The sequence below is a fragment of the Chenopodium quinoa genome, unplaced genomic scaffold (assembly GCF_001683475.1).
Source record: "Chenopodium quinoa cultivar QQ74 unplaced genomic scaffold, ASM168347v1, whole genome shotgun sequence".
Classification (NCBI taxonomy): domain Eukaryota; kingdom Viridiplantae; phylum Streptophyta; class Magnoliopsida; order Caryophyllales; family Amaranthaceae; genus Chenopodium; species Chenopodium quinoa.
This window is the reverse complement of record NW_018745281.1, coordinates 2,653,506-2,677,520: the sequence shown is the minus strand read 5'-3', so window position 1 is coordinate 2,677,520 and position 24,015 is coordinate 2,653,506. Positions and strand designations below refer to the sequence as shown.

The window sequence follows — 24,015 nt, the reverse complement described above, 5'->3', positions numbered from 1 at the left end:
TTGGCCATACAATGTTTCTTCTTTTTTTTTTCTTTTTTTGTTGTTGAATTTTTTTAACGTAATAGAGACATAGGCCACATAGAGTATCTAATTCTAGATAGAAAGTGAATGAAAATTATTATAAAATTAAATATTTGAGCACCATATAAAACACCCTCTTATCAATCGATCATCATAACAAGTCTGGTGGGTAATTGTTGAAATTACCTTAATGAATAGTTTATTATATTATTTAGTGATATTCAATTCTTATAATTTATACTTATAAGGACGTTATGGGTCAAAATTTTATATCAATCGACATACATGTTCAATTAAAATGGAACACGTAAATAAAAACAGAGGGAATAACAACTAACCTTATGGAAATATGAGAAAGCACAATTAATAACACTCAAGAGTCAAGACTCAACTAACAGACCATGCATGTGCCCTCAGTGCGTATTTAGATCAGAGGTAGTGACCACTTTTAATTTTTATGGGACCTTCAATTCCTTCATATTTTACTTGTTATATACTTATATATTAATGTATGCCCCTATTACTATTGAAGACCATCCCTCGGCAAAGGACGTTAACTTCTTTGAACGTCTACATTCATTCATTTGCAATTTGGTAAGCTTTTTAGACTTGATATATTCCAGTTTCAAGTACTATTGTCCATCTTAAGTTGATGATTTTTTTTTAATGTGTTCTTTGTCTTATGTCCTAAACTCCTAATCAGTTTAACCAAATGTGCAGTGATATTACTAAACATATTAATTGATGTCAAGGATGCACGTGCCCTCTGAAATATAATTGTTTTTTAATTGCAAAATTTCAATGCTCAAGTTGTAAGGTTTTATGTACTTTAAGCGTAATTTCATGAATAATCTTATTCATGCGCATACAAATAATTTAACCTATTGATAATTATACAATAACCCAAGCTTTATACCCCTTTTTTTTATTAGACCAAATTGGTCACCTAACCTACAACAGAGTAGGTGGGTGAGGGGTGGGGGGAGGATTGAGAGTTGGCTGGAGAAGGAGGAGGAAAGGTAAAGGGGTGTGTGTAAAGATGGCATTGGGTTGGGCCGGCCCGAAGCCCGACATGACCCAACACGAAAAAAACATGGCACGACACGACACAGGCACGAAAAAAGCACGACACGACATGGCACTGTGCGTGTGGGTCGTGGGTCGGGCCTAGGCCGCCTTTATTTGGGAGAAGCACAATAAGGCACGGCACGACCTGGCCCGGCACGACAAAGCATGCTAAAATCAATGCAATTTTGCTTAGGCACGCAAGCCCAACAAAACCTGGTAGGATGGCACGTGGGCCTGGGCCGTGTACGGGCCAACCTTTTGAAAACTTCGGCCCGGCACGGCACAACACGAAACTCGTGGTCCGAGCCTTGGCCCGGGCCTAACTAAGCCCAAAGCACGTGGGCCTGGTGCGAGGCACAACTCGGCACTGCCCAGAGCCAATCTTTAGGTGTGTGTGTGTTTTCTTTTTCCTTTATTTATTTTTTGGTTATTTTCAGATAACCGGTCATTTTGGCCTTAAAAGAAAGGATGGAGAATAAAGCTTGGATTATTGTATAATGATCAAAGTATTGAATTATTAAAAATAAATGACGTAAATGTTGGATTAATAAAATTAATTTTTCCAAAAAGATTGAGGATTAATAAAGAACTCGGAGAGTATTTGATATGTAAACATCCATTTTAGATAACGGATGTTTAGCACAACAAAAGGTTGAATTCAAAATATTGTTGTTGCTAATATGGTCCCTCACTTAGCTTTGAAATCAATCCCCAAAATTATTGACACATTGATGAAATAAATAAAGCTTTTCTCAAAAACAAGTTGTATACCCCGTACTTTGCAAATTTAAAAATCTTATATACTCGTATATTGTACATATAAATTTTGTTACATTGTCTAAACCACAAATTTACAATATATTACTCCATACTATTTATTAAAACTTTAAAAGGAAATAAGTAACGTCGTCTACATTCATTTGCAATTTGGTGAGCTTTGTTCTCCCAGGATTGCTCGATCATATTATCCATAAGTTATATTTTAAGATCAAGATTTGTACTTTTGGCCGTTTTTGTTTAGATTCGTATCCCCAACTTCGAAAATTGTGCATCGTTTAGAGTTTTATGATAAAGAGATAATTTCAAGTATCGTCCATCTTAAGTTAATTTCAAAACAATTAACAAGACTCGAGCATATACCAACTAAAAGGTTTAAACACCACAGATTAACAAGACTCGAGCATATACCAACTAAAAGGTTTAAACACCACAGATTATTGTATAATCATTAATTCATTAGATAACATAGAGAGGGATTGGATGGTAAATGATAAAGTGTATGAACTTCAAAATTAACAAACTCCAAGGCAGAGAATTTGCATGGTTATATTATAGAGGTATAAAATTTCATATATCGATCTTTAGAATTACCCTACATCTGTTGATTGCAGAGTGCCATGACTCTGGGTTTCTCACTTCATTTGGCGAGGGTGGTGAGAGTTGGATGTTCTTTGTTTTTACTAATTTTATTTATTTTTTATATCAACGTATGTGTTAGTTCTGCCATTTGCATACAGAGTTGCTCATCAGTTCAAACGTATCGTGTATGAGCTAAGTGAAAATCTGGAACAAAGAAATATCAAGTGTGTTTGCAACTAATACTATATAGCAGGTAGAAGTAGATTGACAACAGTTACGTCAACATCTTCATAGTCTATACAAATAGTATGGTGATAAAAGAAGGCCAGAAAACCTAGCAAAAATAGTAGTTGCTCAATATCAGTAATCAGGAACAAGGCTAAGCAATTAAGTTGCAATAAGAAAGGTTCAAGAATATACCTTTTTCACAGCTTTTTTAATGCTTTGGAACACTCCTCGAAGTCCTCAAATTGGATGGAGACATTGTTGTCATCAACATCAACATTCCTACAATTATAAATTAACAAGTGTAAAACACCAGAGCGAGATATTCATAAATCTCGAGAAATCATATGGATCTCCTATCTTTTACTCCGTCAGCTGTTGTGTTTATATTCAGTGCACAAGCATTCTCCCTTACAAAGCTATCTTGCATAACCACCCTCAATCCACACAACTATATGACTTCCTAGATTTCATAAGATTCATCTCAAATAAAGCAACGATGACATTAAGAAAGATTCTAACCAACCATTAACATCAATTTGCTTTCACCTCCTTTATCACAAACAAGTAATATTGTTGTACTAAGAAAAAACCCGCTACAAAAACCAGTAATTATAAAAACATATGCAAATAAAAGCGATCATTACTTCGAGCTTTGTGTTAATCAGAGGCCCCTTCAAGAAGTAAATAAAGTTTCAAATATCTAAACAACAAGTAACTTAATTACACGCAACCTCCAAGGACATTTGCATTTTCCCTTTCTTATGCACTCAACAGCATATTTTTTATGCCTGCACTTCATTCACTCGAAATGTTTGATGTTTGGTAATAGAGTTAGTTTGATGGCATCTTTTAACTGAATAAAGCACTTTTGGGTTGTCTACCTCCGGAACATTCTTATAATCGTGCGTTGGTGCACTTTCCTTAATAAGAATATCATTAGCTTCTCTTCATAATCATCTTAACCCTCATCACTATCTACCATAACATCATCACCTAGCAAATCTACCTCGGGGTTTAATGAGTTATGATCACCAAAGGAATTCGGAGGAGTCACATCCGATAAATAATTAACGAAATGGCACATGGACTTTGGAGGACTTGCCTCTAGGTAAGAAGGCTATTGGTAGTGGTTAGGTGTATAAAATTAAATATGGTGAAGTAGAACGCTTTAAAGGTCGTCTAGTTGTGTATGGCAATCGACAGGTTGTAGGTGATTATAATGAGACTTTTGCCCCTGTGGCAAAAATGGGGATTGTTAGACTTTTTCTTTCTGTTACTGCTTCTTTAAACTGGGAGTTACATTAAATGGATGTTCATAATGCTTTTCTTCATGGTGATTTGAAGGAGGAAGTATATATGCAGCTTCCTCCGGGTTATAATTGTCCTACTATAGGGAAAGTTTGCAGGTTGAGAAAATCTTTGTATGGTTTAAAACAGGCTCCTCGACAGTGGTTTGCAAAGTTGTCTAATGCTTTGAAATAATATGGTTTCAAGCAATCGTATGCAGATTATTCATTATTCAGTTATATTCAGGGATCAGTCTCTCTGCATGTACTTGTGTATGTTGATGATCTTATCATTGCCGGTTCTTCTCATGATGCGATTATTCGTTTTAAATAGTTAAGTACATGTTTTCATACGAAAGATCTTAGTGTGTTGAAGTATTTTTTGGGCATTGAAGTTGCTCGTGGTCCGGAAGGTATACTTTTATCTTAGCGTAAATATGCTTTAGATGTATTATCTGAGGCAGGTATGTTAGGTTGTAAGCCTATTGATACACCTATGGAGAAGAACCATCGTCTAGCATATGCCGAGGGGGAGCCATTCTCTCAACCGGATCAGTATTGTCTCTTAGTTGGGCAACTTGTTTATTTATCTGTCACTCGTCTAGAGTTGAGTTATTCTGTTCATACTCTTGCGCAGTTTCTGAATAACCCGTAGGTACAACATTGGGATGCAGCTATCAGGGTACTATGCTACATCAAAGGTAGTCCTGGTCAAGGTATTTTGTTACGTACTATGAAGGACTTATGCTTGATGGCTTTCTGTGATAGCGATTGGGCGGCGTGTCCGCTCACTCGTCGGTCTTTGTCTGGGTATATGGTGTTTCTTGGTTGTTCCCTAGTTTCATGGAAGACTAAGAAACAATCGACAGTATCTCATTCTTCTCTGAAGCTGAGTATCATGCTATGGCGGTTACAACTTGTGAATTAAAATGGTTGAAATTATATTGTGATAGTCAATCCGCTCTCCATATTGCTAAAAATCCTGTTTTTCATGATCGTACTAAGCATATAGAGTTGGATTGTCATTTTGTTCGTGATGAGTTGGTTTCTGGTATTCTAGCTACTGCATATGTTCCTACAGGTCATCAGTTATTAGCAAATATTTTGACGAAGGCACTTGGGAAGCGTCGGTTTGTTTTTCTCCTTAACAAGTTGGGCATTTGTGATCTACATGCTCCAACTTGAGGGGGAGTGTTACGATATGATTACCAACGCTAACCTCACAATTGAGAGTGGAAAGAAAGACTGGCCGTGGCGCAGCTTGTTCACGACGGTAGAGGAGAGGACAATGGTGGTTGTCGAAGGTTGAGTACGTGTTTGCTGCTCTAATTTTTTTTCTTTGTTTTATTTAGAGGGTCAATTGTCCACATTGGTATAGAAATTAACAACAATATATTGGTATAAAAGTTATCATCGGCAACAAATTGATATAAAAGTTAACAAATTGCGACAAATTAGTACCCCGTATAAAAGTTAACAAGTTAAGAAATTTAACCCCAAGTGCTTGATTTTTTTTTTCCTTTTTGTTTTAACTTTTTCAATTTTGTTGTTGTTGCTAATCTAATCTAATATATATAAAAATAAAGTAGGCATTTTTGGAGAGAATTCGGAGCGTCACGTAAAAAAATATACTTATTTCGACCAATAAGAAGAAAGATTTGTATTTTATTTTTGAATTAAAAAATTATGTCGCCACCTAGATAAAAGTAACGAATTAGATTCGATATGTCTAAAATTTTAATGCCACGTAGATTATAATCCACGAATTAAATTATTTTAATAGAAAAAAACTAAGTAAAAATATAGGAAAAGATAAATTTGTTAATTCAATACTACGAGTATAAGAAATCCAAAAAAAATATACTAAAAAATATTTAAATAATAAACGCTTATAATAAAGTTTGATACCTATCATTATAAGATAAATTTTGATAGTATTTATGATAAGAAATACAAATTGTTCGTTAATTACAATTAAATTAAAATTTCTGATATCTACCATTATAAATTGACACATCTTACGACTCAAACAAAATTTCATATCAATAAAAAACCTATCAAGTGAATTTTGTGTTAGTAATTTTGTGTTAATTTTTTGTCATCAATGGCCAGGTAATTTTTAGCTTAATTTTTAAAATCCTATGTTTAAATTAGTATTTATAATTATTATTTACATTGTATTAATTTTGGATACTCAACGATTATATGTTTATGTTTTATTTTTGGTCAACAATGTTTAGGTAATTTTTAAAATCTTATGTTTAAATTTATATTTGTAATTATTAGTTACATTGTATTTATTTAGGATACTTAACTATTATTTGTTTATGGAATGGCATACAATTAGATGTTGTATACTTAATATATGGATGCTTTGGTTATTTTTGGAGGTGATGAAAAAATTCCAATGCATAGATTTGATTTTATATCGAAACAATTTTTCATTTATTGGTAAATATATTGATTTATTTTATATAAATGTAAAGATTTATTTATATCAATTTTAGTTTGGCTAGCATTTCACCGGTTCAATGTATCCATTGATGTAGTAGGTTGGTTGTGAACGAGGTTGGTGATTCTATCGAAATAAAAGATATGGTAAAACAATGAATAATGATTTAGGATTTAAATTATTAAAATTTTATCATTTCACATTAAATATTTTATATAACGGAAAAAATATCATATTTACAATTTATTTATATTTAATAAATTCATTATAAATTATAGTAAAAAAATAAATAAATATTAAACTTTTGTAATTTTGTCTAAAATTATTAAATACAATAAATCAAATAATTAAAAATCTTAGATGAAAAAACCATGCATCACAGGGGCTTCCATCTAGTACTTATTTTAATACCAAATACTTTTTCCCTCTATGCCCATACACTTAAGATTAGCAAAAAATATAATTACTCCCTCCGTCCCATAATACTTGACACAATTTCCACTTTCGTCCGTCCCACAATACTTGACACTTTACTAAAAATGGAATGGGACTGCTAATAAAAAAAATATATTTTGCCACATTTTCTCTCTTCTCACCTACCTCACTCCCACATCACTTTGTTGTTTTCTTACAATATAAAAATATAAAAGGGAATCTTTTATACAATAAACAAATATTTTAAATGGACCCACTTGTAATATTCTTAAATTACGTGCCCACTCTAACATCCCAAGTATTATGGGACAGAGGGAGCATAAAAAAGTTGTATGAGTAAACAAGTTAAAAATCACAAAATTGATAGGCAAGATATATTCCTAGGATTTAATGTCTGAAAATTAGTTGAAATTGACTTATAAACTGTTAAGAAAATGGGAGCATTTTTTTTTGTACAATATTATATATTGCCAAAAATATGAAAGCTCGATATAATCCGAACTTAGAGCACTAGCAATGGTGAGGAATTTTTTTGCTCATGAGCTTTTTTTGTGAGGAAAAAAAATGATCACCTACCACAATGGTGAGAAATTGGTGAAATGCAAAAAAAAAAAAACCATGAGCAAAACCAAAAAAGCTCAAAACTTGAGCATTTTTATTGATGAATAGTAACTTGAGTGGGGCCCACAGCTGGCTGACAAAGCAAAAAAAATTCGGACACTCAAGCATCAAAACGACGCATTTTGATGAAGCTCCCTCAAAGGCGGAAATCAAAACGCGTCGTTTTGATGAAGCGGATTTTAAAAAAAAAAACCTGCTTTCTGACGCGTGCAGCGAGGGGAGGAATGAAGACATGACACGCGGCGGGTGCAGTTTGCTAGCCAATCAGAAAATACTAGCTGTTTACAACGGATATATTTTTGTAATGTATTTTCTGAAAAATATATTTGGTAAAAAAAAAAAAAAAAATTACCAACGGTCATAAAATTAAATTCTCTATAAATAGACATGCATTTTGATATATTTTGATATAATTTCGTAAACACTTTAAATCCTCCACATTTTAATTTTCTTAAAAGTATTTTAAATTTGTAGAAGAATATTGTTGTTGCAATTCACCCATATTTGGCAACGATACGGGCCACGTAATTAGGGAGAAATTAGACGACTTAAATAAAGCCAAGTACTATGGCGTAGCTACTTTTCCGTACGCAGTCGAGTTATTTTTTAGTTGTTGTGTTTATTTTATTTCCTAAATTTAATTACGCATGACGTTGCAAATGTAATTGGTTTCTAGTATTGTACCGCTTTTAAAATAAATAAAAACATTTAACAAATTTTGAGCTTTTTTTTACAATTTTTTTATATAACGTACTTAATTTTACGACAAATTTTAACGATAAAAAAGACAAAAATAAAAAAAAATAAGTTACACAAATTTAAACTAGTTTTTATTTATTTGGAGTAACATTGTTAAAATATAAATAAAATAAATAAATAAATATGTGTTGTGTAGGAGAGAGAAAGCAATGGTGGGGTATTGAAAAAGTAAGAGAGAGAGAGTAGTGGGTAGGCATTTTTTTTGCTCACCATTGGGAGAGAAAATGTGAAATTTTTTTGCCCATGAGCAAAATTGATTTGTTGAGAGAGAAAGTGGGTAGAGAGAGAGTGGATGAACATTTTTTTTGCTCATCATTGAGAGTGGTCTTATAAGTCTTTTGTATAATCTAGAAATTTTCTTTTATATTATTCTTTGAAGAGTAAAGAAAAGAAAGGAAAACAATCTTTATATTATTCTTTGAAGAATGTAGAAAAGAAAGGAAAACAATAGATTAATTAGAGTTACAAAATTAAAAATAATGATGTGTGAAATATGCGCTTAATTTGGCTAGAAAAAAAGGGGTTAAATATCGTCACTCATTAACTTTTATCCCAATATATCATCATTTACTAACTTATATAATTTTGTCAAATTTGTTACAAACTTAAAAGAGTGTGTCCATTTTCACACAAAAGTTATTTCACACAAAAGTGTGTCAATTTTAAATTATGCATTGAAAGATTTGAAACACCTAACAAACAATAAGTCTTAGCTGCATTTTAGTGCAGCTAGAATAGCTGCACCACTATCTATAAATTGAACATGTAGTAAAAAATATGAACACGTAAAAATAAATGAACATTCAGTGATAAAAAATGAACATTTGGTACTTAAAAAGTGAACATGTTAAAAAAATGATAATTTAGTATTAAAAATAAACATGATAACCATAAAATTGCTGGGCCACAACCTTAAAAATGAACATTTAGTGTAAAAATAATTATGAACATGTAAAAAAAAAAAATTATTAAGAAAAAATGAACATGTCAAAAATAATTATGAACATTAGTATATTAAAAGTGAACATTTATCATACAATAATCTGGATCACACCTAATAAAATATGCATTTCATAAAAATTTATGAACATATTAAAGAAAATGAACATTTAGTATAAAAAAAATGAACACGTGAAAAAAAATTATGAACATTTAATATATTAAAAATGAACATGATTTTCTTATATTCATATAAATTTAAATTCATTGTATATAATTATTAACGAAAAATAAAGATAAAATAAATCATTAAAATATGTTCAATTTTAATGTACTAAATGTTCATTTTTATTGTGCTAAATGTTCAATTTTAAAGTACACGTGTTCTTTTTCTTTTCTTTTTTTCTCCAAAAATTATACACAAATATTAGCAACTCAATTAAAAAAATCGAAATTCATAATAACAAACAAATTAAAGATACAACAACTTAATAATTCATCACAAAAACTCATTAATTAAATTAATATTAATAAAAAAAATTCAAAAATTTCAGTTGAAATAGTCTAATTTACTAGAGTCATCAAAAAGTCAATTGAAATTCATCAAATTCCTCAAATTGAAATTCACCAACTATAAATCAGAAAAATCAATTACAAATTCAGCCCAAATCTAACCTAATTAAAACTAATTAAAAATCAACAACACAAAAACTAACCTGCATTGATGCTCTCTTTTGAATAACAACCAAATCCATAATAATGTAGAAAACAAAGGGAAAAAAAATGGTGACGATCGCGACGAAGATGATGGAGAATGCTACAATGGTGAGGAATTGGAGAATATCCAAAGTAGAAGGTTAAAGAAGTTTAAAGATTGAAGGAAAGTGAGGTAAGAAAGAAATTTACTTATACGGAAAGGAAAAAAATAAAAGAAGAGAGAGAAAATTTTGAATGGAGAAGAAAACAGAGAGAGAAAATTAATGGAGTTAAGGAAGAAGAAGAGAGAGGTAAATATAAGGAAGGGAGAAAAAACGTATCTTCGTTTTTGAAGTATATATGGTCGTTGCAGCTAGCTTAACTGCACAAGTGTGTAACTAAGAGTTTGTGCCTAACAAATGGTACTACTCTATTAATCTCAATGGCCAAGTAGGCCCAAGCTATTTCACACACGTTTTCACATCGTAGTTTAATTAGTATACACTACACCCTAGTGTAGGTACCATAACCTACACCCCCTACAAAACGCAGCGTTTGCGTTTTTCCCCTACCCCCACAAACTACAGTAACTACCCCCACTCACTCCCACTAACCACAGTAAATTAGAAATAACTTCCCCTACCCCACATATATATTATTAAAAAAAAAAAAAAACTATCCATTTCAAATTATTCTCTCTCTAAAAACCATCTTCTTCATTTCTCTAGAATTTCTCTCTCATCAACACCGTCGAATCGGAACGAAATTCTCTTCAAATTATTGCAAAATTGCTTCAAAACACTTCATAATTGCTTCAAATGTCTGATATTCGAGATGAAATTAAACAATCACAAAAAAAAGAGTAAGTAATTTCGTTAGTTTTGTTCATTTTTTGAGATTGTAGTGCAATTTTATGTGTGAAACCTTAATTTTGTTCATTTTGTTGCGATTGTAGTGCGATTTTGCAAAAAACCACTACAGAGAAGAACATGAAAGAAGAAACTGCAAAATCGGAGCAAAATGTATCTAAAGAGTAAGTAATTTTGTTCATTTTTTTTCGATGACAATTATAGTGCGATTTTATGTGTGAAACCTAATTTTTGTTCAATTTTTTGCAATTGTAGTATGATTTTGGAGAAGAATACTTCAGAGACGAGTAATTTGTTGAAAATTTCTGAAGAAATGTATGAACTCTAACTTTTGTAAAACCTAATTTGTTCATATTCTTGCGATGAAAATTATAGAGCGAATTTATTTGTAAAACCTAATTTTTGTTAAAAATTTTTGCGATTGTAGTAATTGTTCTAAGATTTTACTGAAAATAACTAAAACATTAACAATTTATTAAATAAAACAGAGACGATGATGATGATGTACCTCTTCAGTCAAGAGTAGACAAATTGAAAAAAAAACCGCCAAAATGATCCAATTGTAGATCCGGAACTTTTAAAAGATATTGACAAGTCAATTGGTACGGATTTAACAATGTCTCCACTACCAAGGTAATTAGTCATTTACAGAATATATTATGTTCATGTCTAATATGCTAGTTGTATTTGATAAAATTGGTTTTATCTTTGTTTAATATGTTATTTGTATATGATCATATTTGATACTCATAATGTTCATTTATAGATATAGTTATGATCATATATTTATATTTGTTCATATGAGTATTTATTGAGATTTAAAAACAAAAGTACATTTCATTGAAACATCATTGTATATGATCATATTTGATACTCATAATGTTCATTTATAGATATAATTATGATCATATATGTATATTTGTTCATTTGAGTATTCATTGAGATTTAAATAACAAATATACATTTCATTAAATCATCATGCACATATATAAATATGATAATAATCATTTCAGTGATATGCATTCAAACTAATGTCATGTAATTAATTTATAATGTAGTGATGTGCCATTTAGAGTGATACACTTGCTTCAATTTAGAGATGGGAAATCTGAACCATTAACTCTAAAGAAGGTTATAGAACAAAATGAATATGGTAATAGTTATGAAAGATACACTTTAAACAAGTAAGTTTATATGTATAAAATAATTGTTTTTACATTCAATTATTGTACATTGTATATATATACCAAACTTATTAGGTAATTCTTAAAATTTTAGTGAAAAAAAAAAGGTTCGAGTGAAATTTGTTATGTCAAAATCAAGACCACCAGAGACAAATCAAACAATAAGGTATAAAAGCTTTATACAAAATAACTAATTATCTTCTTCATTGTATAAATTAGTTCATACTTTAATATCATATTATATAAAATAATTCTGTTTTTTTTAAGTGAACAAAGTGAGAACATTCCTGCTACTAATGCAACAACTAAGAGTGTGTCTGCTACACATAACACAACTGACAAAGAGAGTAGGGATGAAAGGTATACTAATGATCAATTTTATATAAATAAATGTTCATTTTTATAACAGTATATTTTATGTACAATTTATGTGCATTTTTTATTTAAAGTATTTCTTAATATTGATTTCAGCAAGCAAGAAGAAGTTCAACCAAAAGTGCAAAGCAATCCAGTAAAGAATAGTCTTGGCCAAAAGTAAGAAAACTTAAATGTTCAATTTAGATAGACTATATGTTCATTTGAAAATCAGTACAAAAAAGTTTGCTCATGACCAATAGTAATATAAGTTATATGTTCATTTTTTTATTTACTAATCAAAATTGTAAATTCAAACATATTTTTAATGAAATATCAGAAAACCCAAAGATGATTCAAGAATAACAACATTAAAGGACAAGATGCAAGAAATACATTTAAACATAGAGAGAAACCCAAAGTATGTTTAAATTTAAATAATTGAATTAATTTAATCAATTAATGAATATATTTCAAAGTTAATATCATACATTTACAGAAAGTACAAAGAATCGACAATCAGAATTATGAGAAATCTCAAAAGAATGGAAAAGGCAAGCAAGGAAATCAGGAAAGGTAAATGATCATATTTATTGAATATTTTTGTTTAATAGTCATAAATATCAATTTTAACAATACTATTACTTTTGAAGGTGAAGCAAAAAAGAAAGAAAAAGGGCCAATAGAAGAGAAAACTGTGGAAAAAGGTAAAAATTTTAAAATGTACATTTTTATTACAAAAAATGTTCATATTGGAAAAGCATAATATTAAATATTCAATAAGGTTAAAAAAATTAAATTTTAACTAAATAAATTTTAATAGAAGGACAAGAAGGAAAAAAAGGGACTGAAAAAGAGAAAAGCCCTAAAGACAAAACTGTGGAAGATGTCTTTCCAAAGACAACAAATGTAGAAGGTAAAAATTTATAAATGTACATTTTTATTACATAAAATGTTCATATTGGATCTACATAATATTGAATGTTCAATAAGATTAAAAAAAATATATAAATATTAACTAATTAAATTTTCATAGAAGGACAAGAGGGAAAAAAAGAGCCTGAAAAGGAGAAAATCCCTAAAGAGAAAACAGTGGAAGATGAGTCTACAAAGACAACAGATCCGAAAGGTAAATAGTGGAAAATGTACATATTCATTACCTGAAATGTTCATTTATATTGTATATAGTAAACATTTGTCATCCAATTTAATAAATGTTTATTTAATCTTTTATATTTGATCATTTCATATGCAGCACAAATTGCACCTGATTTTGTTCAAATTGAGGATGAAACTTATCTTCTAGATCAAGATGATGATAAAGTTTCCACAAAACTTAGTGAGGAGACAGCTCCATCATCACAAAAAAGTGATCAGTCAACCAAAATGAAAACAAGATACAAAATGGTTGCAAGGAAAAACAAAAACAAAAGCCTTGTTGTTGTGCCAAGTGGTAGAATTACAAGGAGCCAAGGTAATCATAATACTTTTCTGTTACACAATAAATATTACACTTTCAAATATACTAACATAAATTTTTTTTAAAAACAATAGATGTTCTGTTAGATGAATCTGAAAAGGGAAGCCTGAAGAAGGATGTTGAACCTGCTAAAGAAACCGCAAAAATAGGACAGAAGAGAAGAATGTCTACAAGGAATTTTCCTATTCAAAAGGAAGCTGATGCACCACCTCCAGCACCTACTCCAATAAAAAAAATGGCAGGTGCTCCTGCTGAATATCCTCCAGACCAAGGCAAAAAGGGTAAATGTTCAATCTTAATGTATAGAATGATCATTTATGATGGTATATCATTAATGTTCAATTTCAATATATAGGTGGGAAAAAGAAAACTCTAGAAGAAGTGAAGAAAACTTCTAAGGTTGCTGGCAAAAGAAAAGCAGGTATATAATGATATATTATAAATGTTCAATTTCTATATATAGAATGATCATTTGAGAAAACAATTTTGTTCATTTTATCATTTGCTTACTGTACATTTTCAATACTTAAACAAAATTATATATATTTAATTTTCAGATGTCAGTCCTGCCAAGAGAAATGCTGGAAAGAGAAAAAAAATACAAGAAGTACCATCAGATGAACCCTCTCAAGATCCTACTGATGAAAGTTCTACTGACAGTGATGATGATAGTGAAGAGTCAGTTTATAGAGCAGAAGAAGAGCCTGTCAGTGAGGATGATTATGAGGTGGAGGAAGAGGAGGAAGAGGATGAAGTAAAGCCAAGGAAGAAACAGGCAAAGAAAGGGAATTCAGTGAAGGCAAAGGTTGAAAAGGAGGAGCAAAAGATGGTACTGTATGATGAAGGAAAGATTGAAGGTAGGAGAAAAAAGAAAATGAAAACTGAAATGGTTCAAGCAATAGAAACTGATGAAGTTGAGGAAATTCAGGAAGATGAATTTGAGGAAGAGAAATCTTCAAAGAGAGGAGGACATGTGAAGTTCATTGCATGGATAAAAAAGATGACACCTACCCAAAAACAACAAGTTGTTGATATAGGGTTAGGATCACTTCTTGACATTAGTTTACCTCAACTTGATCAAAAGTTCTGTAACTGGTTATTGGGAAGTTTTGAAGAAAATAGCCAGTGTTTTGAACTACCAAAGAATGAAAAAATAGAAATTGAGGTAGAGGATGTTAGGGTAGTTTATGGCTTGCCTACAGGAGAAATTCCAATTGTTGAGCCAAAGTCTGATAAAATTAGTGAGGAGTATGCAGAATTTCTGAAGAAATGGAGAAAATCATGGTCAGGAAAAACTCCATCAGTGAGTCAGGTATGATCAGTTTTAAATGTTCATTTTAAATACATTAAATGATCAAAAGTATAAATGTTTTGTTCATTTTGTTTGCAGATTGTGAATGGATACATAAATGATAAATTCACCAACAACAGACCACCAAGTGAACATTTCATTACTAACTTTTTAGCAGTGGCTGTGAACTGCTTGATGAAATGTGTATCAAACAATCAATGCCATTTCAAATTTCTTTATTCTATGATGGACAAAGAAAACATAAAAAATTTGAACTGGTGTCAGTTTGTATATGACTCACTTATCAAATGTCATGTTGATTGGAGAAAGCAGCAAGGCAAGGGGTTCTACAAAGGCCCTCTTCAATTTCTGATGGTATATTCTTAGATACAAAATGTTCATTTAAATTTAAATAAATGCACTTTTTTTTATTGTTTATGTTCTGTTCCATGTTTTCTTTTTTCTTGTAGTTGTTCTATTTTGATAGAGTTCAGAGGTTAGACAAAAGGCCTCCAAGAAAAATTCCTATCATATCTGCATGGAATAGAGACATGGTTCTTGAGAGGTTGAAGATTGAATTAGAATTGGGATTTGGGAGAGGGAAAATTCTACCAAGGATTGCTGCAGAAGTTGAAGAAAGTCCTAAGGTTATAAAATGATCACTTTTGTTAACATAAATGTTCATTTGTATAATCTGAAATGTTCAACTGCATAATTTTTAATATTCATTCATATAGGTTTTTATGGATGATTTTGTTTCCCTGGTAAAAACAACTTGTTCAAACCTGTCAAAGCTTTCTTCAAAATTGGTGAAGGCAAAGGATATCTTCCCTGGAAATGACTTGGTGAAAAAAGTTGATGAAGTTTTAGGAAAGGTGGTAGCTAGGGAACCATCAATTCTAAGCCAAGATGAAGAATTCTTTGGCAGTGAGGATTTCCTAAATGCACTTGCACAAGCTGAGAAGAATCTGATGCAAGGGTCTGAAAAGCAAACAACTGAGAAGCAAATGACTGGGAAGAAATTAACCAAAAAGGGAAAGGAAAAAGAACAAGAATATGACATCAGAAAAGCTTTCAGCTTGGGGTTGACTCCACCTTCTCCAGCCATTGGTAAATTCTAACTAAAAGAGACTATATATCCTAATTTTTATATGAAAAATTCTAAATTTGTGGTCTAAATTGTCCTAAACAGAAACAGGGCCCACCTTTTCAACACTTGGTGATATAATTGAACAACCAATAATTTCAACAAATGGTAATATGTTCATATATTTAATAATAATGTACATAAACTTAAGTAGAAATGTTCATTTCTAATTATTATGTGTAAATACTATTAACTTAGTGTATCTCCAAAATGATGATTTATAATACAGCTGAAGAAAAGGATGTGGGTAAAACTTCAGCAGCTTCAGAACAAAGAATTGAAGAATTTTCTAGAACTGGTATAATGTTCAATTAAAAAGTGTAAAATGTTCATTTACAAACAAGAAATATTCATTATTAATTGTATTTTTTTGTTAGACGCAGCAACTGGTTCAAAATTTGATGCTGACACTAGGTCAGATAATGAAGGATTGCCTAGAACAGGTATAATGTTCAATTATAAATACTCAAATGTTCATTTACAAAGAAATTATATTATATCTAATTAAATTTTTTCTTAGATGCAGGATCTGGTTCAGTGGTTGATGCTGACCCTAGGTCAGATGGTGGTGAAAAAAGTGATGATCCAAAAAACACAGTTGAAGGTGGAAAACAAAACAAGGAAGATGTTTTTGAAAAAACAAAAAATGATGAAAAAGTGGAGGGGTAAAATCCTGAAGACATGTCTTACTATTAGGGTTATGTAATGGTGTAGGATAAAATATCTAGATGGAACAATTTAACTTATGTTACTATCGTGTTGTAACTTGAAACTGGTGTTTCTCAAACTATTGTATGTGTGAACATTATTTTGTTGAATATGTAATATGAATGTGTGGTTTATGTTAAATCAATAGGTTTATGTTAAATCAATATCTTTCATTTTATGAATTGAAAATGATTCAGGGTGTTACATAAGAAGCTTTTATTTTATTAATATGTACTGACATTGTTTCACTTTTCAGTGAAAACAAGAAGATTGTTGCTTCATCCTCAAAAGTCACAAAAAGGTACATTATTTATATTAAGTAAATGTTCAAAAATAATAATGAACATTTTCATATACCTAAATGTACATTTGTGTTATGTAATATGACCAGGAATGATGATAAGAAAAAGTCAATTGCAGAAAAGAAGAAAAAAACTGAAAAGGAAAAGGTTGAAAGGTATAATTTCAAATTTATTTATATACACTCAAATGTTCATTTATGTTCCTCATAATTTTCTTAATTTAACAATATTTTATATTGAACAACAAGACCAAAACGCGAAAAGAAAACAATTCCTCCTGCTTTCCGATCTCCTTACTTGGTCAAGTACAAGGATCTGTTTAAAGATGAGAAAGCCATGAACCAAATTGCAGTAGACTTTGCTCTTGGTGGAAAAGATGAAAGGTAATTACTTACACTAATTAAACTTAAGGTTTAATATCTTTTATAAAAATATGTTCACATTCATATTATTAAATGTTCATAATGCAGTGCACTCTTATACTATGATGGCTTGAATCTCATCAATAGAAATGAAATGAAAACTCTTGGAGATGATGTTGAAGTGACAAATTGTGTCATAGATGGATGGGCAAGGTTTCTTAATCATAAAAAGCCGAGAAACAAGATTTATTTCTCAACAGTGCTTCATGTTAGTCTTTCTTCTTTTTTTATATTATTGATTCTATTTTCCTATGATAAATAATTGCTAAAAATTCATTTAACTTCTATATGTTTGTTTGTATTTCAACAGCACATTATGTGCACAAATAGAGTTTGTCAAGAAGGATCATCAATGAAGACAAGAATTAATGCCTTCATAGAAAGAATTGACAATGAACTGAAGTTGAATAAAATTGACAGCATTGTTGGATATAAACAGGTATTAATTCTTGTTTAATACAAATGTTCAATTACATTCAATATATTGTCCAATAACATTATATAATTTGTTCAGGTCTTCTTCCCAGTATCAACTTCTCAACATTTTTTTCTGTTGTGCGTCAATCATATAGAAGACAAAATTCATATAATTGACAATAGAAAACTACCAAAAAAGGTATCAGTCAAAGCAAAATATGAAGAACAACCAAAAATGATGGTGAGATAATATGTTCATTTATAGTTGACTACATGATCAATTATTTTTATTTATTGTTCATGTCTTCATCACAATACAAACTTCTAAACAATTTTTACTCTTTTTTCTATCAGTTAAAAGGATTGGCAGAGTACATGAAACACCTTGGATATCAAGATGCAAAAAGAATTGAAGACTACACAGTTGTTTTGGAAAAGATGAAATGGCGTAGCAACAATGACTATACAAACTGTGGAGTTTACATTATGAAGCATATGGAAACCTTCACTGCTGATCCTAATGAGAGTTGGATTTGTGATTTAAAACCAAACAATGTAAGAGTTATAAATGATCAATTATTTAAGATATAATATTCATTTATGAAACAGTAAAGATTGTTTAATTAAAATTTGACAATTCATTTTGTTCAACAGGTGGAACAAATTAGAAATCTAAGGCTCCAATACACAGCAGAACTGATGTTATTTGAAGAAAACACTGAATCAAGAGCAAATAGAAGGAAAGCTAGAAAATTTGCAACTTTGTAGTTTCAAATGTTCATTTACAACTATGTATATGTTCATTTCTTATATATGACTATTTTTTTTTTTTTTTAGAAGTAGACTTATGGATTTTATTTTAATATTATTGTAATTGATATTTCATTTTAATCTTTGAATGAAAGTTTTTTATATAATAGATCGAAAATTCAAAATTACAAAATAGTAATTAAATCAACATTACAAAAAAGTCTAATGTTTATAAAGTTCTGGAATACTAATTATTTATCTTTATTAGCCAAACGTTTAGCTACACTTGTATCAAAAAAGGCTAACAACCTATCATATTTAGAAGAAATCTTTTTAGAACCTAATTGAACATTTCTTGATTGAAGAATTGGAACACGAGCACCTTGATCATTTCTTTGAACTGTGGGAGGAGTAACTTGAACATTCTGAACAGGAAATCCTTGATCATTTATTTGAACCGTAGGAGAAATAACTTGAACATTTGTTGATTGAACATTCCTGGAGTTGGATATGATCATTTCTGGATTGGTGTTTGAACAATTCTGAGTTTGATTTTGAACATTCCTGGGAACAGTAGGTTGAATAACAACAGGAGATTTTGTTGACGCACTAGTATGAATTGGAACTCTTGGATTAATTTGAGAGTAAGTTTTAACACCAGAAGCACCTTTATTTGCAACAAAATTAGAACAAGGTTGAACAGCAGAAACACCTTCAAGATTTAAATCCTTTGCCTTTAAAAAAAATTAAATTGATCATTAATAAACCAGTATATGATCAGTTACAAACACTTATACAAACAAATATGGAAAAAAAAAAAAAACCTTAGCAATAGATGAAATATCAACATCAATAGATATGATAGATGAAAGAGAGCTTTCACCAGTAGCCTACAAAAAAACCAAAAAAAAATATAAAAAATAAAAAATTAAATAAAAAAAAATTATAATATAGATCATAAATGTTCATATACCTGATCAAAATCATTGGAAATACTATGATTTGATTCCTTAGAACTAGAAGGAATTTCTTCTACAACAGCTGATTTTAAGCCGACCTATATTTTTAAATTATAAAAATCAATATTAATAAAATATAAATAAAATGTTTTTTTTGGCACATTTGAATTTACCTGAGCCCGTTTATTGCTCAAAACAATCAATTCAATGGGATCACTAATAGAATTAGCATAAGTAACAGCACAACCGTTCTCATCAAGTTCCTATTTAAAAAGAAAAAACATAAATGATCATTTACGAAAACTGAAATGATCAATTTGAAAATATGAAATGATCATATACCTGTACAACTGCTTGCCCTATACCCCTTTTGTAAGGAGTGTACAGAGACTTTTTCCTCTTGAAATTACCCTTTGCCTTGTTACACTGCTTCTCCAAGGTACTCTTAGGCCTTACATTCCTCTCACCTTTAGGCCTAGCTTTTGGAGGATTCTTGATCTCAAGATCAACAATTTCAACCTCTTTAACAGGTTCACTAAAGTCAATTACACCTGATACACTCTCAACCTTTTCTTTTAACAGATTGAAATAACACTCAACCTCTGCCCTTGCATTCAAAGAATTCTGACAACTTGTTATCAACTTAACAAACTTTCTGATTGTTTGTGACCTCCAAACACTAGTAGCCACAACATTTGTCCTCAAAATAGGTTCTTCAATACCATGACTACACATGGCAGCCTTTGTCCATCGTTTCATTATATACTCTTGTGGAATATTACGCACACAATGCAAATGATATACTCGAAGAGAATGAGAACAAAGTAAACCAGTCTCACTAAAGTACATGCATGTGCAACAAATTGCATGTGTTTCCTTATTAAAAACAACTTCATGCTTAATTATATCCTTCCCAGGCCTCCAAAGAAGATATGAATATTCTGGAAAACGCAAACCATTATCAACATGATCATAAGCTGTCCCCCTAATGAACTCCTCTTCAAAAAGAACATAAGCTTGAATAGTGTACAATGATCTTGCATGAACTAATATACCAATATTAGCAAAAGCTAGGTGCCTATTACCCCTCAGAGTATTGTAATCTCTTGCACCTTCCTTACTTCTCCACTCAGAAATGACATCAAGAAAAACATGATAAAAATCACATAAACCTTGAGTCTTATTAAGACGTTGTGAAACTGACTTATTAGTAGTTTCACTACGTTGAGAAGACAATATACCACCAGACCAATACTTCTTAGAATAAGCAGGACACCACATTTCCTTTATTTTATACAAATCACATAACCAATCATCATTTTCACATTTGTATTTATCACACATCCTGTATAACAGAAATGATCATATATTAATTTAAAAATGAACAAAATATAAATTAAAATATGTACATTTGTGTAAAGAATAATGATCATAAACAATATGGACACTAATAATATTATGATAACATACATAACAAAGTAAATTGTATGATCATATGTAAAACACTACATGTTCATATATATATCACATAATAATCAAATATATCACATAATAAAAATAAAAAATAAATACAAAAAACAATAATTTACCTTTTCCAGAAATATTCAAATTCAGCAGGAGTTTCACAATACTTCAAAAGATATCCAAACAAATCTGTAAAGCCTTCCAAAGCTCTCAATGCTCCAATGTGTTTCTTAGAATTTTGTTCAAGATGCCATACACATAAACGATGATGAACAGTTGAAGGAAAAATGTTTCTTATACCCGCTGCAATCGCTTGTGCTTGATCAGTCATAATTGTAATGGGACTTTTCCTCCCCATTGAGTGCAAAAATGTATCAAACAACCAATCAAAAGACTCGGTGCGCTCATTAAGAATAAAACCCATACCAAACATGACATTGTTACCATGATGGTTCATCCCAACAAATGGAGCACATATCATTCCATATTTATTAGTTCTATAAGTTGTATCAAAAACCAACAAATCTCCAAAGTAATGATAATCTCTCATCATCCTACCATCACGCCAAAAAAAACTAACTAAAGCACCACTATCATCTTGTTCAAAATCATAATAAAAATCTGTCTCATCCACATGTCTCTTGGCAAAATATTTAATCAATTGGTTACCATCACATCCTTCAATTTGGGCAGCTTTTTCAGATGACAATGCATTATAAGCATCAGAAGCAGTAAAACAAAGATTAGGAGATCCCCCAACCTCCTTCTTTAGAACCCTCAAAGAATCAGTAACTTTGACTCCACTCAATTTCATTGTTGAAATGAAAAGAAGCTGCTCTTTATTCACATCTCTTTGAGACCTTATCAAATGCCTTTTTTCAGGAGGAATCATAGCATGATTATGAACCATTTCATGTCTTGTACATGTATAGACCCCTAAATGATCAATATGAAACTGCACAAAAGCTAAACAACCAGTTCGATGATCCAACTTCTCATAAATCCTTTTATTCTTACACTTATTATCTTTGAATCCCTCATTACAACAAACAAATCTTTTCATCAAAAAAGAATCATCTCTTCTTCTCTTACTCTTCCCAATTCGAATTCCAAAACCTTTCCTAAAAGCATATTCATTATACGCTTCGAAAGCTTCATCTTCAGATTTAAATTCTTTATCCTTTAATTCAGACTGTTCTGCTTCTAAATACATAATATCATCATTTTTTTCCACTGCACAATATACAATTATAAATGATCATAAAGAGTTTCATGAATGAACAATAACAAATAAGTAAAATGTTCAATATCAAAACAGCACATGATCAATTGCAAAAAGAATTTCAGCACATAATATTTTGAACAATATTTTCATTATTTACCACTACACATAATATCGATATAAAAATGTAAAAATAAATGATCAAAAATGACTTTAAGACTGAACATAAACACATTAGTAACAATGAATAAGAAAACATAAACGATTAATTGAAAGTATAATCTACAAAATATACGACAAAAACACACAATTCTAAAACACAGAGAAAACAACAAATGAAACAACAAATGAAGCAACAAAATGTTCATACAAAGTACAACAATCCAAAAACGTTCATCATAATGTAATCAAAGTAGTAAATTCAAAAATCGAAAGTGAATAATAATACATCAATTAAGTTCAAATTAACAGAGCATTATAACAGAACAAATTAGGGATAATTAAAAATTGAAAAATTATGATCACAATTACTCACATTGTTGCACAAACGAATCAACGAAACGAAGTCCAGAAGGAAACACACGCTCGCAATCGCGATCAAAATCAACGCAATCTCCAGATGCAGAATTCGCCATTGATGATCGGTAACAATTAACGAATTCGTTCAAAAAATCAAATGAAGAAGATGAATTAGCGAGAGAAAAATGTAGATCTAAAATGGAGGTTGGTTGATCAATTGAAGAGAGAGAAAAAATAGGGTTTAAAATCATATATATACATAAATTGAATAATAAGAATCAAAGGAAAAAGGAAAAAAGAGGAAGAAAAGAAAAAAAGAAAAAAAGGAAAAAAAAAAAAAAAAAAAAAAGGAAAGAATCGCAAATACCAGCTACAAAACGACGTAGCATAGGGGGGTGTAGGGAACACACCCTACACTAGGGTGTAGGGTAAAATTTTCACATCGTAGTTTTCTTATAGCCCAAAAGCTCAAATATCCGTTGCTATTTGATTGGGCTTGGTAATTGTCAACTAGGAAATTCTCATAAAAAAAAAAAAACAACAAAAAAAAACTTATTTCTTCAATGGAGCATCAGTGAAGATCTTTTGTTAAATACGAGTCTGGATCGTACCCGTCATCAAGAGAGAGAGTGCATTCACTGATCCACTTCACAAGTGTTAGAAGGTTTCATCCCAAAACTATACGGCAAAATAGGAAAAGTAGCCCCTAGCCTTATAAAACGATTAACTCTCTCTTCTTTTATTAATGTGGGGCACTTATATGTGTAGTTTAGAAAGTTACACTTTGACATCTTCCCCTGTGAACTTATGGAGTATATAAATATATTTGTTAATTAACTCAATAACTCTTGGAAGTTAGAACTCATGTGAAAAATGGAGATATTTCTAGGATTCCAATTAGCCAAAGTCTTTGATTGACGGTCTTGCCTTGTTGACTAGGGAAATGCATTAATTTGCCTAATGACCCAAATCTTAATCCAACCCTTCACTCTCATCCAATCCTAAAATAGTAATGATAATTCTAATTGAATAATTGACGATAATTTGATTCTTGTATTCCACT

General features: G+C 30.5%; 2 protein-coding genes across 3 annotated transcripts; one reads left to right on the top strand and one right to left on the bottom strand.

Moving 5' to 3' along the window:
• Window positions 1-17,215: 17,215 nt before the first annotated feature.
• On the top strand, window positions 17,216-18,871 carry LOC110711635. The gene is made up of 6 exons (XM_021890055.1): window positions 17,216-17,582; window positions 17,670-17,829; window positions 17,932-18,060; window positions 18,136-18,279; window positions 18,393-18,593; window positions 18,693-18,871. Exons 1-6 carry the CDS (start codon window positions 17,536-17,538, stop codon window positions 18,804-18,806), a joined length of 795 nt encoding a protein of 264 aa, XP_021745747.1. The 5' UTR covers window positions 17,216-17,535; the 3' UTR covers window positions 18,807-18,871.
• Window positions 18,872-19,016: 145 nt separating this feature from the next.
• On the bottom strand, window positions 19,017-23,245 carry LOC110711600 (protein FAR1-RELATED SEQUENCE 5-like). 2 transcript variants are annotated; one of them, XM_021890004.1, is made up of 7 exons: window positions 22,969-23,245; window positions 21,337-22,444; window positions 20,090-21,092; window positions 19,921-20,010; window positions 19,762-19,845; window positions 19,613-19,678; window positions 19,017-19,522 (listed from the first exon to the last, which is right to left on the bottom strand). In XM_021890004.1, the coding sequence occupies exons 1-7, from the start codon at window positions 23,201-23,203 to the stop codon at window positions 19,040-19,042; spliced, it is 3,069 nt and encodes a 1,022-aa protein (XP_021745696.1). In that variant the 5' UTR covers window positions 23,204-23,245; the 3' UTR covers window positions 19,017-19,039. The 2 variants fall into 2 exon arrangements, with proteins under 2 accessions (XP_021745696.1, XP_021745697.1); XM_021890005.1 differs by lacking the exon at window positions 19,921-20,010.
• Between the last annotated feature and the right edge of the window lie 770 nt (window positions 23,246-24,015).

Excerpts from the sequence above, each read along its gene's own strand:
- LOC110711635 (XM_021890055.1), top strand. The coding sequence starts at position 17,536 with ATGAACCAAATTGCAGTAGACTTTGCTCTTGGTGGAAAAGATGAAAG. Across the intron at positions 17,583-17,669 it reads CTTGGTGGAAAAGATGAAAG|TGCACTCTTATACTATGATG; the intron begins GTAATTACTTAC and ends TTCATAATGCAG. Across the intron at positions 18,061-18,135 it reads GCATTGTTGGATATAAACAG|GTCTTCTTCCCAGTATCAAC; the intron begins GTATTAATTCTT and ends TAATTTGTTCAG.
- LOC110711600 (XM_021890004.1), bottom strand. The coding sequence starts at position 23,203 with ATGATTTTAAACCCTATTTTTTCTCTCTCTTCAATTGATCAACCAACC. Across the intron at positions 22,445-22,968 it reads TGATTCGTTTGTGCAACAAT|TGGAAAAAAATGATGATATT; the intron begins GTGAGTAATTGT and ends TATATTGTGCAG. Across the intron at positions 20,011-20,089 it reads TAGGGCAAGCAGTTGTACAG|GAACTTGATGAGAACGGTTG; the intron begins GTATATGATCAT and ends CTTTTTAAATAG.